The sequence below is a fragment of the Stegostoma tigrinum genome, chromosome 46 (assembly GCF_030684315.1).
Source record: "Stegostoma tigrinum isolate sSteTig4 chromosome 46, sSteTig4.hap1, whole genome shotgun sequence".
Classification (NCBI taxonomy): domain Eukaryota; kingdom Metazoa; phylum Chordata; class Chondrichthyes; order Orectolobiformes; family Stegostomatidae; genus Stegostoma; species Stegostoma tigrinum.
The window spans coordinates 7,903,464-7,920,150 of NC_081399.1; the positions used below are offsets into that span (position 1 = coordinate 7,903,464).

A 16,687-nucleotide genomic window follows, 5' to 3' on the forward strand; every position below is an offset into this window, starting at 1 on the left:
CTCTCTCTCTCGCAGACACTCACTCTCTCTCTCGCAGACACTCACTCTCTCTCTCGCAGACACTCACTCTCTCTCTCGCAGACACTCACTCTCTCTCTCGCAGAGACATTCTCTCCCTCTCTCTCTCTCGCAGAGACACTCTCTCTCTCGCAGAGACACTCTCTCTCTCTCGCAGACACTCTCTCTCTCTCTCTCTCTCGCAGAGACACTCTCTCTCTCTCTCTCTCTCTCGCAGATACTCTCTCTCTCTCTCTCTCTCTCTCTCGCAGATACTCTCTCTCTCTTGCAGACTCTTTCTCGCAGACACACTCACGCATGGACACACTTGCACGGACACACTCTCTCGCACGCACACACGGACACGCACACAATGCAGCGAATGGTGTCTGGGACGCAGACTTGGCAGAGGCTGGCAGCACTAGCCTGATCGTGTGGCACACTGCCCACCGGGCATGCTGCCTGGCCACCAGCTGCAGCTTATTCCAGACCATTGCCCTCACTTTCACATCCGCATTGGCACTGACCTCTGATTTACCCTGAGCCTGCACTACCCTTCCCCCTCTCCCACCCTCCCTCCCTCCCCAAATCCACCCCCTGTGCAGCAGAGTACTCGGGAATGTATAACGTCGTCAAATAGTCAGGCTTCCTCTACAAAGAGGAAGTTATACCTGACAAGTTGGGGAGATGCCTTGAAGGAGTTTGTGAGTGGGATAGATAAAGACTAAACGATGGGATGCGAGATATTTGGATTATCAGGAAGTGTTTGGCAAGATACCGCAGGCTAGGGTACTTGAGACAAGACCCCATGGTGTTAGAGCAGTAGATTAGCATGGATGGAGGATTGGCTAGCTAACAGAAAACAGGTAGTTGGGACAAGCCGGGGGTGGAGGGGCGGGGGTCACGTTTTCAGGGTGACAAGCTGTAACCACTGGAGTGGCACAGGGGTCAGGGTTTGTCGGGGGTGGGTTGGGGGGTCACGCAGGTTCACAGTTATTTGCCAAATATATTAATGACTCAGATGAGGAAAGTGATGGATCGTGGCCAAGCTTGTGAATGACACAATAAAATAGCCGGGAGGGCTAACGGTGAGGATGGCTTAAAAAGGGCGCGCCGAGAGATACAGGGTTAAGTGAACGGGCAAAAGAAACTTAGCAAATGGAATATAACGTGGAAATGTGAGGTTCCGCATGTTGCCAGGAAGAGCAGAGGAGCTGAATATTATTTAAATGGAGAAAGACTGCAGAAAGCCACAAAACAGAGGGATTCGGGAGCACTCTTGTGTAAATCTCAAAAAGTTAGCACTCGAGTTGACTGTGTAATGGGGAAGATAAATGGAATGTTGGCCTTTATTTCAGAGGGACTGGAGAATATTAGTTCTCACACACGCACACTCACACAGGGACGCACACAGGGATGCAAGCAGGGATGCAAGCACTCCCTACAGCTAACACTGTACACAGCATTGGTCAGACCACAGCTGGAATCCTGCGAGATGTTCTGGGCTCCTTGTCCGAGGAAGGATAGACTGACATCAGGGAGCAGTGCAGAGGAGGTTCACTTGGCTGATCCTGGGGATGGAGGGTCTACCTTACAGAGAGAGGCTGGGTAAGTCACTCGATGGAGTTTAGGAGAATGAGGGCCGACCTTATTGAAACACACAAGGTTCTTAGGGGGATTTGACAGGGAATGATGGGGAGAGGCTGTTTCTCCTTGTAGGAGAGTCTAGGATCAGTGGGTACAATCTCAGAATAAGGGGTCGTACACAGAAGACGGGGATGAGGAGGGATATCTTCTCTCAGAGGGGAGTGAATCTGTGGAACTCTCTGTCGTGGCTGGGTCGTTTATGATATTCAAGGCTGAGAGAGCAAGGTTTCACATCAGGAAGGGAATCAAGCGGGGAAAAAGGTAGAAAAAATAGGGTTGAGGATTATCAGGTCAATGCAGCACTCCCTCGGCGCTGACCCTCGGAGAGCGCGGCGCCCGCTCGGCATGTAGCGCAGTGACAGAATTACTTTGCAATATCCAGACAGAGTTACCTGCTGTAGGGCTGTGACACATCACTGCTGCGCTGAAAATAAATAACTGAGTGAGCGCACGGGGGAGGGAGTGCTTGCATCCCTGCTTGCATCCCTGTGTGCGTCCCTGTGTGAGTGTGCGTGTGTGAGATTCAGTAAAAATCTGGTTTCACTTATCCAAATGCTGATGAGCAGGTAGAGCAAGTCTGTGGCATTTCAAATGCTGATTTGAGCATTTTACGGTCCCCAATAATAGTGGGTGTGTCGCCGAGAGCTGGAACATAAGGCAGACTATTTTTACGTCCCTCTTTAAGGAGGGAATCTGTTGAACTCATGCTCACGTGGCTGATCCCAGGGATGGAGGGACCAGCACTTTCCCACACAGATCTATTTCTTTTTGAAAAGCCTCAGTAGACCCTGTAGCAGCCCCTTCCAGACAATCTTTTGTGAAGCTGCCGGAGACAGGGGGAGGGTTTGATTGTAATTTTGTTTTTTTTACAGTTACCAAATATGTTCGGCAACTTGCGATCGACCATAATGTCCCTGATGATCGGCTCGTACGCTTCTTCAGCTGTAACTTTCTCGGGAATTAAGGTAAACTCTATCCCACTGGGCAGGACACCCCCACCCCCCACCCCCCGAATCCATCCATTCCCCCCCCCGCCCCATCCCCTATGTCTCTCTCTCCCTCTCTCTCTCTCTAACCCACCAGCTCTCGCTCTCCACCCCCCCACCCACCTCTCCCTCTTCCCCCCCCCAACCACCTCTCCCTCTTCCCCCCCCCCAACCACCTCTCCCTCTTCCCCCCCCCCAACCACCTCTCCCTCTTCCCCCCCCCCCAAACCACCTCTCCCTCTTCCCCCCCCCCAACCACCTCTCCCTCTTCCCCCCCCCAACCACCTCTCCCTCTTCCCCCCCCCAACCACCTCTCCCTCTTCGCCCCCCCCAACCACCTCTCCCTCTTCGCCCCCCCAACCACCTCTCCCTCTTCCCCCCCCAACCACCTCTTGCGCTCTCCCCCCCCCAACCACCTCACGCCCTCCCTCCTCCCGCGCCCTCCCTCCTCCCGCACCACCTCTTCCCTGTCTCTGTCACTACCCCCGCACCCCACTCGTCTCCACCCCACCACCTCCATCCCCCTCACTTTTGCCAGGGGAATGGGTAAATACCGCGATACTTTGGCAGGATAGGCAACGTGTGAAGCTCTTGGGGGAGGGGGAGGGGAGCGTTACAACAATCTGGAGGCCTGGGGGCTGCCAATTTCGGACTAGGCCGAGGTGCTTCCACTCGGAGGGTTCGGGATTCCCACTGTCCCAGAAAGCTGTGGATACTCAGTCATTGAGTGTGTTAAAAGACCGAGATTGAGGAATTGTCGGAAGCTGAGGGGAGTGAGGGATGAGGAGAGTGGGAGGAAGAGGGGAGTAGCGATTGAGGGTCAGCCTGAATGTAGGACAGGGTTGAGGGGCTGAGTGGCCTTCGATGTATTGTTGCCTCTGTCCTCAAAGATGTTTCTTATCCCACTGATTCAACTCAGCATGTTTCCCTCGGTGCCCACACATCGAGTGAGAGACTAGGCCAATGAGGATTGAAGCCTGGGCCTTTCCTGCTCCCTGAAGGTGGGAAGGGCTGACACTCTCAGCGCACAAAGCATGAGATTAGACCAATTGAGCACTAGGCCCGGATTGAAGCCTGGGCCTTTCCTGCTGTGCAGTCGCGGGGAATCAAAGCTCCTGTGCTCTTCCCACAGGTGATCTACGACTTTGGAGTCTCGTTCGTCGTCATCATGTACACGTGGGCCGGGCTGGCCTGCCTCGTCTTCCTCAACTGCTACATCAACTGGCCCATTCAGGCCTTCCCGGACCCAGAAGAGGCCAGTTACGTGTAGGTGGTGCCCCATTACCCCCAGGTGGGGGGCGCGGAGTGGACCCAGGGCTGGTAGTGATGGGAGGGGCGAGGTGGGTGGTGGGGGGGTGGGGGGGGGGGGGTGCGCGGTGGTGGGGAGGTGACGGTATACTCGAAATAAGGCCAAAGCCCACCCTCTTGTCGGTTTGGTTCAACCGAAACACGGGCAGGAGGAAAAAGCACTGGAGTGGGGCGGGTGGGCCGAAGGGGAATTGACGGGAAGGATGTCAGCTCCCCGAGAAATGACACGGAGCGATAAACCGGGGTTGGGGGGGGGTTGGCAGGGTGAGAATCATATATAGACACCCCCCCCCGCCAAAACTGGCCAGGGTGGCGTTGGGCATGAAGTTAGAGATGCGAAGTTACAAAGGAGCGAGGAGAACCGAACGTGGAATGGTGCCGCGGAGGGGGAGTTCTTGGAGCGTGACGCCGACGGTTCTCTGGCCCAATATGTTTGCTGGCGGGGGGAGCCAGTGGGAGAGCAGGCTGCGTCAGAGGACGGGGGAAGGGTCCTGAACCCCCCCAGCTTTCCTTGCCCCTCTGATGCTGCCTTGGCTCCCCAACCCCCGGCTGCGCTCCTCCAGGCCGCGCTATCTCTGAGAAGGGCATTGTCGGCCCTGCGATTGCTCCGGGGGCTGCTTTTGGGGAAGAGCGACCATATTACGGCCATCGAGGCGGAGAGCCATTCCGACACTAGAATGGAGATGGGATGGAGGGGACGGGAGGGAGGGAAGATTTCCAGGTGAACTGAAGACTTGGCGGGTAGAGACATGGCAAGACCCTGTCGTGTACAGGGAACTGAGAGGGAGAGAGACCAGCCTCGAGAGAGTGAGCGTGCGTGACTCCATCCCCTCTGCTAGGAAGAAGATCAAGCTGAGCAGCCTGGCTCTGGACCACAAAGTGACCGGGGACCGGTTTTATGTTCACGTCAGCAACGTAGGCCAGAGGCTGAGTCAGAAGGTTCCGGAACAGGATGAGTTCAAGCATCTCTCCACGGACAGCATCGCCAAGGCCTGCAGCCCCAAGAAAGAGAGTAAGTGGCAGCTCCCACCTCCCACGTCACTCAGTCTTAAAGGGACCTACAGGGCCCTCCCCACCGCACTCACACTTACAGAGACCTGCGCCCCCCCACCACCCACCCCCCCCCCCCACACCCCACCCCCCCACACCCCCCACCACCCCACACCCCACACCCCCAACCCCACCCCTTCCCACACACCCCCACCCCACCCCCCACATCCCACCCCCCCCCCCCCCCCCCGCGAGAGACACCAGTCAGTGTACAGATATCGGGGGTGGGGGGGGGTGTGGACGAAGGGGCGTTTGAGGGGGGACCTGGCGGAGAAAGGGCCAGGAGGGTGTAGAGATGGTAGTGGGAACAAGTCTGCGAGCACACGGGGAGGGCCGAATGGCCTGCATTCTGAGCTCTGGATTGAACGGCTCTGCGTGTGATGGGGTTTCCCAGCTGGAATTGCTCAGGCTCACTCCGTGTTTTCTCTGCCCCCCCCGCCTCCCCCGGCAGCCTCCATCCCGTTACGGAGAAGCGTGTTCTCAGCCATTTTCCTGTGGAGCCTGGTTACCATGGGCATGACACAACTCCGGCTCATGTTCTACATGGCCAGCATGAACAAGATGTTAGAGTTCATTATCGCACACGGGACGAGTGAGTATCAGCATCGGGACCACCCTGGGCAGGGGATGGCATGGGGATATCTCCCTGAGAGAGAGAGGGTCTGAGAGACACCAGTCAGTGTACAGATATCTCCCTGAGAGAGAGAGAGGACTGAGAGACACCAGTCAGTGTACAGATATCTCCCTGAGAGAGAGAGGGACTGAGAGACACCAGTCAGTGTACAGATATCTCCCTGAGAGAGAGAGAGGACTGAGAGACACCAGTCAGTGTACAGATATCTCCCTGAGACAGAGAGAGGGACTGAGAGACACCAGTCAGTGTACAGATATCTCCCTGAGAGAGAGGGGTCTGAGAGACACCAGTCAGTGTACAGATATCTCCCTGAGAGAGAGAGGGGGGACTGAGAGACACCAGTCAGTGTACAGATATCTCCCTGAGAGAGGGGACTGAGAGACACCAGTCAGTGTACAGATATCTCCCTGAGAGAGAGGGGACTGAGAGACACCAGTCAGTGTACAGATATCTCCCTGAGAGAGAGGGGACTGAGAGACACCAGTCAGTGTACAGATATCTCCCTGAGAGAGAGAGAGAGAGAGAGAGAGAGAGAGAGAGAGGACTGAGAGACACCAGTCAGTGTACAGATATCGCCCTGAGAGAGAGAGGGGGCTGAGAGACACCAGTCAGTGTACAGATATCTCCCTGAGAGAGAGAGAGGGGACTGAGAGACACCAGTCAGTGTACAGGTATCTCCCTGAGAGAGAGGGGACTGAGAGACACCAGTCAGTGTACAGATATCTCCCTGAGAGAGAGGGGACTGAGAGACACCAGTCAGTGTACAGATATCTCCCTGAGAGAGAGAGAGGACTGAGAGACACCAGTCAGTGTACAGATATCTCCCTGAGACAGAGAGAGGGACTGAGAGACACCAGTCAGTGTACAGATATCTCCCTGAGAGAGAGGGGTCTGAGAGACACCAGTCAGTGTACAGATATCTCCCTGAGAGAGAGAGGGGGGACTGAGAGACACCAGTCAGTGTACAGATATCTCCCTGAGAGAGGGGACTGAGAGACACCAGTCAGTGTACAGATATCTCCCTGAGAGAGAGGGGACTGAGAGACACCAGTCAGTGTACAGATATCTCCCTGAGAGAGAGGGGACTGAGAGACACCAGTCAGTGTACAGATATCTCCCTGAGAGAGAGAGAGAGAGAGAGAGAGAGAGAGAGAGAGAGGACTGAGAGACACCAGTCAGTGTACAGATATCGCCCTGAGAGAGAGAGGGGGCTGAGAGACACCAGTCAGTGTACAGATATCGCCCTGAGAGAGAGAGGGGGCTGAGAGACACCAGTCAGTGTACAGATTTCTCCCTGAGAGAGAGAGGGGACTGAGAGACACCAGTCAGTGTACAGATATCGCCCTGAGAGAGAGAGGGGACTGAGAGACACCAGTCAGTGTACAGATAGCTCCCTGAGAGAGAGAGGGGACTGAGAGACACCAGTCAGTGTACAGATATCGCCCTGAGAGAGAGAGGGGACTGAGAGACACCAGTCAGTGTGCAGATTTCTCCCTGAGAGAGAGAGGGGACTGAGAGACACCAGTCAGTGTACAGATATCTCCGTGAGAGAGAGGGGACTGAGAGACACCAGTCAGTGTACAGATATCTCCCTGAGAGAGAGGGGACTGAGACACACCAGTCAGTGTACAGATATCTCCCTGAGAGAGAGAGGACTGACAGACACCAGTCAGTGCACAGATATCTCCCTGAGAGAGAGAGAGGGAGAGACACCAGTCAGTGTACAGATATCTCCCTGAGAGAGAGGGGACTGAGACACACCAGTCAGTGTACAGATATCTCCCTGAGAGAGAGAGGACTGACAGACACCAGTCAGTGTACAGATATCTCCCTGAGAGAGAGAGAGGGGGGACTGAGAGACACCAGTCAGTGTACAGATATCTCCCTGAGAGAGAGAGGGGACTGAGACACACCAGTCAGTGTACAGATATCTCCCTGAGAGAGAGGGGAATGAGAGACACCAGTCAGTGTACAGATATCTCCCTGAGAGAGAGAGGGGACTGAGAGACACCAGTCAGTGTACAGATATCTCCCTGAGAGAGAGAGAGGGGGGACTGAGAGACACCAGTCAGTGTACAGATATCTCCCTGAGAGAGAGAGAGGGGGGACTGAGAGACACCAGTCAGTGTACAGATATCTCCCTGAGAGAGAGAGAGAGGACTGAGAGACACCAGTCAGTGTACAGATATCTCCCTGAGAGAGAGGGGACTGAGAGACACCAGTCAGTGTACAGATATCTCCCTGAGAGAGAGAGGGGACTGAGAGACACCAGTCAGTGTACAGATATCGCCCTGAGAGAGAGAGGGGACTGAGAGACACCAGTCAGTGTACAGATATCTCCCTGAGAGAGAGAGAGGGGACTGAGAGACACCAGTCAGTGTACAGATATCGCCCTGAGAGAGAGAGGGGACTGAGAGACACCAGTCAGTGTACAGATTTCTCCCTGAGAGAGAGGGGACTGAGAGACACCAGTCAGTGTACAGATATCTCCCTGAGAGAGAGGGGACTGAGAGACACCAGTCAGTGTACAGATATCTCCCTGAGAGAGGGGGGACTGAGAGACACCAGTCAGTGTACAGATATCTCCCTGAGAGAGAGAGGGGACTGAGAGACACCAGTCAGTGTACAGATATCTCCCTGAGAGAGAGAGACTGAGAGACACCAGTCAGTGTACAGATATCTCCCTGAGAGAGAGAGACTGAGAGACACCAGTCAGTGTACAGATATCTCCCTGAGAGAGAGAGAGGGACTGAGAGACACCAGTCAGTGTACAGATATCGCCCTGAGAGAGGGGGTCTGAGAGAAAAGGGGGGACTGAGTGATGTAAGTGGAATGTTGTGATGGTGTTACCATTCACGTGTGAGTGTTGTCTGTATTTAATCGTGGGATTTTCCACTTGCGTTTGCAGATTCCACTGTGTTACTGGACGAGGGGGGATCTGGGTAAGTGTGATGCTGTAAGGGTGCTGTGGAATGAGTGATCAGAGGCAGTGTTATCGGAATGTGTGAGTGAGCGCGCGAGGGTGTGTGTGCGCGCGAGGGTGTGTGCCTGTGCGTGCGTACGGGAGGGTGTGTGTGTGTCTGTGGGTGCGTGTGCATGCCGGCGGGAGTGTCTGTGTGCGTGTGTGTGCGGGAGGGAGTGTCTGTGTACGCGGGCATGTGGGAGGGACTGTGTGTACGCGTGCGTGCGGGAGGGTGTGTCTGTCTGTGCCTGCGGGAGGGTGTGTCTGTGTACGCGTGCCTGCGGGAGGGTGTGTGTGTACACGTGCATGCGGGAGGGTGTGTCTGTACGCGTGCGTGCGGGAGGGTGTGTCTGTACGCGTGCGTGCGGGAGGGTGTGTCTGTGTACGCGTGCCTGCGGGAGGGTGTGTGTGTACACGTGCATGCGGGAGGGTGTGTCTGTACGCGTGCATGCGGGAGGGTGTGTCTGTACGCGTGCGTGCGGGATGGTGTGTCTGTGTACGCGTGCCTGCGGGAGGGTGTGTGTGTGTACGCGTGCATGCGGGAGGGTGTGTGTGTGTACGCGTGCATGCGGGAGGGTGTGTGTGTGTATGCGTGCCTGCGGGAGGGTGTGTCTGTGTACGCGTGCCTGCGGGAGGGTGTGTCTGTGTACGCGTGCGTGCGGGAGGGTGTGTGTGTGTACGCGTGCGTGCGGGAGGGTGTGTGTGTGTACACGTGCGTGCAGGAGGGTGTGTGTGTGTACGCGTGCGTGTGGCAGGGTGTGTGCATGCGTGTGATTCTGCAACATTGGACTAGTCACTGTACATTTGCAGAAATAGGAACTTGACAACAAGAACCAATTCCACAGCAGCGTCAGGCGGCATCTGAGAGCCAGGCAAGTGAACGGTTTCAGGCCAAGACCCTGCATCAGGGCTGTGGAGGGGGTGGGGAGCGCAGAAGTAAACAGGGGGGGAGTTTTGGGGAGACAAAACGCAGGCGCGGGGAACCGTTTTTGCAGAGCGTGGGCAAATAACAACCAGCTGGACCTTCTGGTTGCCATTCATTTTAATTCCCCCTCCCGTTTCCTTGACATGTCCACCCTTGGCATTCTCCACTGTCAAGTGTGACGCCAAACGTAAAGTGGAAGAACACCTGATATTGCATCTTGGAACCTTACAGCCCAATGGCCTTAACATTGACTTCTTCAGCTTCAAAATCCCTCCACCCCAGAATCATCCCATGTCCAGCCCTCCCCCTCCTGGCCTGATCGAACCTGTCCATCTTCCCACTCACCTGCCTGCTCCAACCTTCCCACAGGGAAACACATTAAGCCCCTACCTACATCCACCTATCCCCATCTCTCCTACCGCTCCCCCCCTCCCCCAGGCACTCTCCCTCTGTTTATTTCTGAGCTCCTCACACCCTCCCCCGTCCTAACACAGGGTTTCAGCCTGAAACTTTGACTGACCTGCCACCCACGGGATGCTGTCTGACCTGCTGAGCTTTTCCAGCTCCCCGATTGTTGACTCTGGCTCCCAGTACCTGCATCCCGGAGATTGGAACTGATCCGCCTGCCCCCGACACCACCCCCCACCCCCCCCACGACCTCAGAGTGGAGATTTAGACGGAGGTTTGCGGAGAGTAGATCCGAGAGAGGCAGAGACTCGACGAGGCATGCGAGGGGTGATGTGAGAGAAAAAGCCCCGTTCGCCCAGCGAGTGGGCCAGGGCCAGAAACGTCGGGGTGGGCAGGGCTGGCCCATGTGAGGCATTCAAGGGGCGGAGGTGGTATGTGGGGATATCGGGGGTGGGGGGGAAGAGGGCAAGGAGGGAGTAAATTCTTGGCCCTTTTTCTGGGGCCTGTCCCTTTAAGAGGAAGGGCTCCCCTGCAGTTACTGGGTGCTGCCACCAGAGGGGGATTGAGTTACCCCCTCCGGAGGACCTCTGGGGGCATCTGGTGGCCGCCGGCTGTCATTACAGCTCCAGAGGGTCCTGAGGCCAAAGCTCAGAGTAGGCCAATCAGATTGCAGCTTGCGCTGCCATCAAATGGACAGTTTGCATTTCAACATCGTGTGGGCAACAGAAAACAAATTCAGTTCAGTCTGTCTCTGCTTTCAGAGGCCATTCAGCCCCTTCCCCATCCCTAACCCTTCTTCAGAAATGGGGGAGGGGAAGGGGGTTCTGAAATGAATAGGGAGGGGGGAGGCAGAAAGAGGATGGAAAGAGGAGCAGATAGGTGGAGAGGAGAGAGACAGGTCAAAGAGGCAGGGAGGGAGCCAGTAAAGGTGAGTGTAGGTGGGGAGGAGATGGGTCAGTCCAGGGAGGACTGACAGGTCTAGGAGGTGGGATGAGGTTAGTAGGTAGGAGATGGAGGTGCGGCTTGGGGTGGGAGGAAGGGATGGGTGAGAAGAAGAACAGGTTAGGGAGGCAGAGACAGGTTGGACTGGTTTTGGGATGCGGTGGGGGAAGGGGAGATTTTGAAACTGGTGAAGTCCACATTGATACCATTAGGCTGCAGGGTTCCCAAGCGGAATATGAGTTGCTGTTCCTGCAATATTGTGAACTGAGCGGGGGTGTTCTGCAAAGCGGTCCCCAAGCCTCCGCTTGGTTTCCCCAATGTAGAGGAAGCCACACCGGGTACAGTGCAGTATACCACATTGGCAGATGTGGATAGTCTTTTTGGGGCCTGGGATGGGGGTGAGGGAGGAGGTGTGTGGGCAGGTGTAGCACTTCCTGCGGTTGCAGGGGAAAGTGCCGGGTGTGGTGGGGCTGGAGGGGAGTGTGGAGCGGACAAGGGACTCGCCCTCTCTCGCTACTTCTTTCCGAACCCCGTACCTCCCCCATTTCTGAGGAAGGGTCTATTCCTGAAACGCCAGCTTTCCTGCTCCTATGATGCTGCTGGGCCTGCTGTGTTCATCCAGCTCTACCCCTGGTTATCTCAGATACTCCAGCATCTGCAGTTCCTGCTTTCTCTGAAACAATCTCTCTCTCTCTCTGCTTGCAGTGAATTTCTATTCGTCCATTTTTGGGATCCTGCAGCTGCTGTGCCTGTTCACCTCCCCACTCATTGGCTATGTCATGGATTGGCGTCTGAAGGAATGTGTAGACACGTCAATCAAGTGAGAGGGGGAGGGGTCTGAAGGGAGGCCATTCAGCCCCTTGCCCAGCCTGTTACAGTGGCACAGAAGAAAGCAAACTGGGGGGGAGAGGGGTTACTGAGTGACAGTGTGAGGGAGAGGGATTAACATCAGGAGGGATACAGTCAGTAACACAGGGGGCTGTGGGGGAGAGGGGTTACTGAGTGACAGTGTGAGTGAGAGGGATTAACATCAGGAGGGATACAGTCAGTAACACAGGGCCCTGGGGGTGGGGGAGAGGGGTTACTGAGTGACAGTGTGAGGGAGAGGGATTAACATCAGGAGGGATACAGTCAGTAACACAGGGCCCTGGGGGTGGGGGAGAGGGGTTACTGAGTGACAGTGTGCGGGAGAGGGATTAACATCAGGAGGGATACAGTCAGTAACACAGGGCGCTGGGGGGGAGAGGGGTTACTGAGTGACAGTGTGAGGGAGAGGGATTAACATCAGTAGGGATACAGTCAGTAACACAGGGGGCTTGGGGGGAGAGGGGTTACTGAGTGACAGTGTGAGGGAGAGGGATTAACATCAGTAGGGATACAGTCAGTAACACAGGGGGTTGGGGGGGAGAGGGGTTACTGAGTGACAGTGTGAGGGAGAGGGAGTAACATCAGGAGGGATACAGTCAGTAACACAGGGCGCTGGGGGGGAGAGGGGTTACTGAGTGACAGTGTGAGGGAGAGGGATTAACATCAGGAGGGATACAGTCAGTAACACAGGGCGCTGGGGGGAGAGGGGTTACTGAGTGACAGTGTGAGGGAGAGGGATTAACATCAGGAGGGATACAGTCAGTAACACAGGGCGCTGGGGGGGAGAGGGGTTACTGAGTGACAGTGTGAGGGAGAGGGATTAACATCAGTAGGGATACAGTCAGTAACACAGGGCCCTGGGGGTGGGGGAGTTACTGAGTGACGGTGTGAAGGTGCTAATCTTGTGATGCCGACAGACATCATTGCTCTGATTCTGTCTGTCTTTGTGATTTTTTTTCAGTCCAGCAGCTGACTGTCCATCTGGAAAACGGCCGCGGGACAGAACAGTCCAGAAACTGACCAATGCCATTAGGGCGTTTGTTTTCACAAACTTACTGCTTGTGGTGTTTGGTGTGACCTGTTTAATCAACATTCTCCCACTGCAGGTAAAGGCGAGCAGCCAGGGAGCTCTCCTTACTTCTGGGGAATGTTAGATCAGAGAGCGAGTCGAGATTGTCTCTGTTCCACTGTTAGATTACAGACCAGGGGTACATTCGGGCTCTGTTACACCGACGGCACCGCACCCCCACCCCCACCCCCAACACACGCACACAAAGCTACACAGGTACATCATTGACAGAAACAAAGTCCCCAGACATAGAGCGCATGCCCACAGAACATTGGTTTGCCTTGCATTGGGGGTAGTGTCTATAGACCAGTGCCCAGCCTTATGGGAGCCACCGTAAAGAAGTTCTGAGAAGAAGTCCTGGTGTTTTGACTGAGCAGTGTATTCCTGATATCACTGTAGGGATGGTGCCACCTCTGGTGGGAGGGTGTAACTACCTTGTGACATGTTTACATAGAAAATCCCCATTGTTAGCCCGAGAGACCTTGATTGCCAGGCAGTGACTGATGGTATTCCTCAATCTGAAACTGATCCACTCTGTCCTGTCCACAGTGCCTCACCTTTGTATTCCACACTGTGGTCCGTGGATTCATCCACTCTGCCTGTGGCGGCCTCTACGCTGTTGTGTAAGTCTGAGGGAGAACACAATGTGATTGAGTAAAGAGGTCAAGTCCCCAGACTGCCCAGAGGGGAGGGGGTGTGTGAGGGGGTTAATCCCCCTCCGATAGGGGAACAGACTGCCCGGTGTGTGTAAATGGGGAGGGGGTGTGTGAGGGGGTTAATCCCCCTCCGATAGGGGAACAGACTGCCCGGTGTGTGTAAATGGGGAGGGGGGTGTGTGAGGGGGTTAATCCCCCTCCGATAGGGGAACAGACTGCCCGGTGTGTGTAAATGGGGAGGGGGTGTGTGAGGGGGTTAATCCCCCACCGATAGGGGAACAGACTGCCCGGTGTGTGTAAATGGGGAGGGGGTGTGTGAGGGGGTTAATCCCCCTCCGATAGGGGAACAGACTGCCCGGTGTGTGTAAATGGGGAGGGGGGTGTGTGAGGGGGTTATCCCCCTCCGATAGGGGAACAGACTGCCCGGTGTGTGTAAATGGGGAGGGGGTTAATCCCCTCCGATAGGGGAACAGACTGCCCGGTGTGTGTAAATGGGGAGGGGGTGTGTGAGGGGGTTAATCCGCCTCTGATCGGGGAACAGACTGCCCGGTGTGTGTAAATGGGGAGGGGGTGTGTGAGGGGGTTAATCCGCCTCTGATCGGGGAACAGACTGCCCGGTGTGTGAAAATGGGGAGGGAGTGTGTGAGAGGGTTAATCCCCCTCCGATAGGGGAACAGACTGCCCGGTGTGTGTAAATGGGGAGGGTGTGTGTGAGGGGGTTAATCCCCCTCCGATAGGGGAACAGACTGCCCGGTGTGTGTAAATGGGGAGGGGGTGTGTGAGGGGGTTAATCCCCCTCCGATAGGGGAACAGACTGCCCGGTGTGTGTAAATGGGGAGGGGGTGTGTGAGGGGGTTAATCCCCCTCCGATAGGGGAACAGACTGCCCGGTGTGTGTAAATGGGGAGGGGGTGTGTGAGAGGGCTAATCCCCCTCCGATAGGGGAACAGACTGCCCGGTGTGTGTAAATGGGGAGGGGGTGTGTGAGGGGGTTAATCCCCCTCCGATAGGGGAACAGGCTGCCCGGTGTGTGTAAATGGGGAGGGGGTGTGTGTGGGGGTTAATCCCCCTCCGATAGGGGAACAGACCGCCCGGTGTGTGTAAATGGGGAGGGGGTGTGTGAGGGGGTTAATCCCCCTCCGATAGGGGAACAGACTGCCCGGTGTGTGTAAATGGGGAGGGGGGTGTGTGAGGGGGTTAATCCCCCTCCGATAGGGGAACAGACTGCCCGGTGTGTGTAAATGGGGAGGGGGTGTGTGAGGGGGTTAATCCCCCTCCGATAGGGGAACAGACTGCCCGGTGTGTGTAAATGGGGAGGGGATGTGTGAGAATGAGAGCTGCACGCCATGTGGGAATGGGCCCTACAGTTTTGGTGGGGAATGGTGTTGGGAAATTTGGCCATTTGTTCTGGAATGTTCTGTACCATGGCCTTGTATTCTCCCCACCCACAGCTATCCCACCAACCACTTTGGCTCTCTGATTGGTCTCCAGTCCCTGGTCAGTGCCGTCTTTGCCCTGTTCCAGCAGCTTCTCTTCATGGCCATGCTCGGGCCCCTGGATGGAGACCCCTTCTGGGTAAGTCTGCAGCCTGGAAACTGCCTCCCTGGGGGCGGGAAGGAGTCTCTCACTCTCACGGCCTGGCCACTACCTCCATCTCTGGCCTCTGACCACTGCCACCCACCCCCCGCAACTTCCAGTCTCACACCATCACATCGCTCCGTATCACCCAGTGGGAAATGCTCTGTAACCCCCTCTAGCCCCTACACCCCCTCCCTGTCTCTGTAACCCCCTCCAGCCCCTACACCCCCTCCCTGTCTCTGTAACCCCCTCCAGCCCCTACACCCCCTCCCTGTCTCTGTAACTCCCTCCAGCCCCTACACCCTCTCCCTATCTCTGTAACCCCCTCCAGCCCCTACACCCCCTCCCTATCTCTGTAACCCCCTCCAGCCCCTACACCCCCTCCAGCCCCTACACCCCCTCCCTATCTCTGTAACCCCCTCCAGCCCCTACACCCCCTCCCTATCTCTGTAACCCCCTCCAGCCCCTACACCCCCTCCCTATTTCTGTAACCCCCTCCCTATCTCTGTAACCCCCTCCAGCCCCCACACCCCCTCCCTATCTCTGTAACCCCCTCCAGCCCCTACACCCCCTCCCTATCTCTGTAACCCCCTCCAGCCCCTACACCCCCTCCCTATCTCTGAAACCCCCTCCAGCCCCTATACCCCCTCCCTATCTCTGTAACCCCCTCCAGCCCCTACAACCCCTCCCTATCTCTGAAACCCTCCTCGATCTCTCCACTTCTCTTGTTTTCTTCAGTTCTGCCATTGGTGGGGATGGGGGGAGGGTTAACGCATGTGTTCAGCTGCCAAAGGCCCACAGCTCCTGAAATACATGCCCCCCCCCACCACTTCTCACCCCCAACCACCCAATCCCCTGCACCTATTCCCTGAGGGCGCCCCGCTTCGTGTATAACATTCAGCCGGTGGGCCTGAGCCTCCTGAGAGTTGTCGCAATGGTGCGGGGCAGTAGTACGCCTCCTGTGAATTGGGAGGGGCGGGAGCTGAGGTCGTGGAGGGGCGCAGTGGGTTAATATTGAGCCCCCACTGCGGACAGGGCAGTTTCCCCCAATCGGATTGACTGCTTTCTCTTCACTTCTCTCTCCTCAGGTGAACTTCGGCCTGCTCCTCCTGTCTGCCACCGGCTTTCTCCTGCCTGGCTACCTCTGGTATCACCGTCGCAATGTCTTGAAGGCCAAGGCCATGGGAGGTGGGCCCTGTCGAGGGGCCGGGGGCCAGGAGCCCCTGGACGGCGGGACCCTGCCCCCAGGCGGGCCCCTCACTCCCGGGAAGCCGGTCGACAACGGCCTTTCCCCCCATGAGGAAAGTCAGGCCTAGTCTGGCCTAGCGGGGCCTACTCCGGCCTCATCAGCCAAGCCTGACCCCCTCCATGTCCTCTCGCCCTCATTTCCCCCCCCCCCTCCCCAAACCGTCCTTGACAAAAAAACCCAAATTGGGTCTCATTTCACCCCCCACCCCACCTCCCTCCCTCCCATTCCCCACCCTGTCAAACATGTCTGTGTCCCATGAACACGTGTGTGCTGGTGGTAAAGGGGAAGGCCCGTGGTGAGGGTGTGGGGCCTTTTTTTTGGTGCCCATTGTAAATAGGATCTTTTGTTTCTCCTCTCCTGCCCCAAAAGGGGCTTTTTAAACAATAGTTTTATTTTTGACCATGAAAAGT

The 16,687-nt window shown here is 56.2% G+C and overlaps 1 protein-coding gene across 1 annotated transcript in view; it reads left to right on the top strand.

Annotated features, from left to right (window-relative positions):
• The window catches only part of LOC125450521 (large neutral amino acids transporter small subunit 3-like), a 45,972-nt gene extending 29,532 nt beyond the window's left edge, over window positions 1-16,440 (top strand). The window contains 12 exon segments of the mRNA XM_059642881.1: window positions 477-516; window positions 2,517-2,609; window positions 3,763-3,896; window positions 4,778-4,950; window positions 5,440-5,584; window positions 10,808-10,815; window positions 10,968-10,997; window positions 11,565-11,679; window positions 12,688-12,832; window positions 13,345-13,418; window positions 14,902-15,025; window positions 16,117-16,440. Coding sequence (XP_059498864.1) covers window positions 477-516; window positions 2,517-2,609; window positions 3,763-3,896; window positions 4,778-4,950; window positions 5,440-5,584; window positions 10,808-10,815; window positions 10,968-10,997; window positions 11,565-11,679; window positions 12,688-12,832; window positions 13,345-13,418; window positions 14,902-15,025; window positions 16,117-16,344 — 1,309 coding nt within the window. The 3' untranslated portion in view covers window positions 16,345-16,440.
• The last annotated feature ends 247 nt before the right edge of the window (window positions 16,441-16,687 follow it).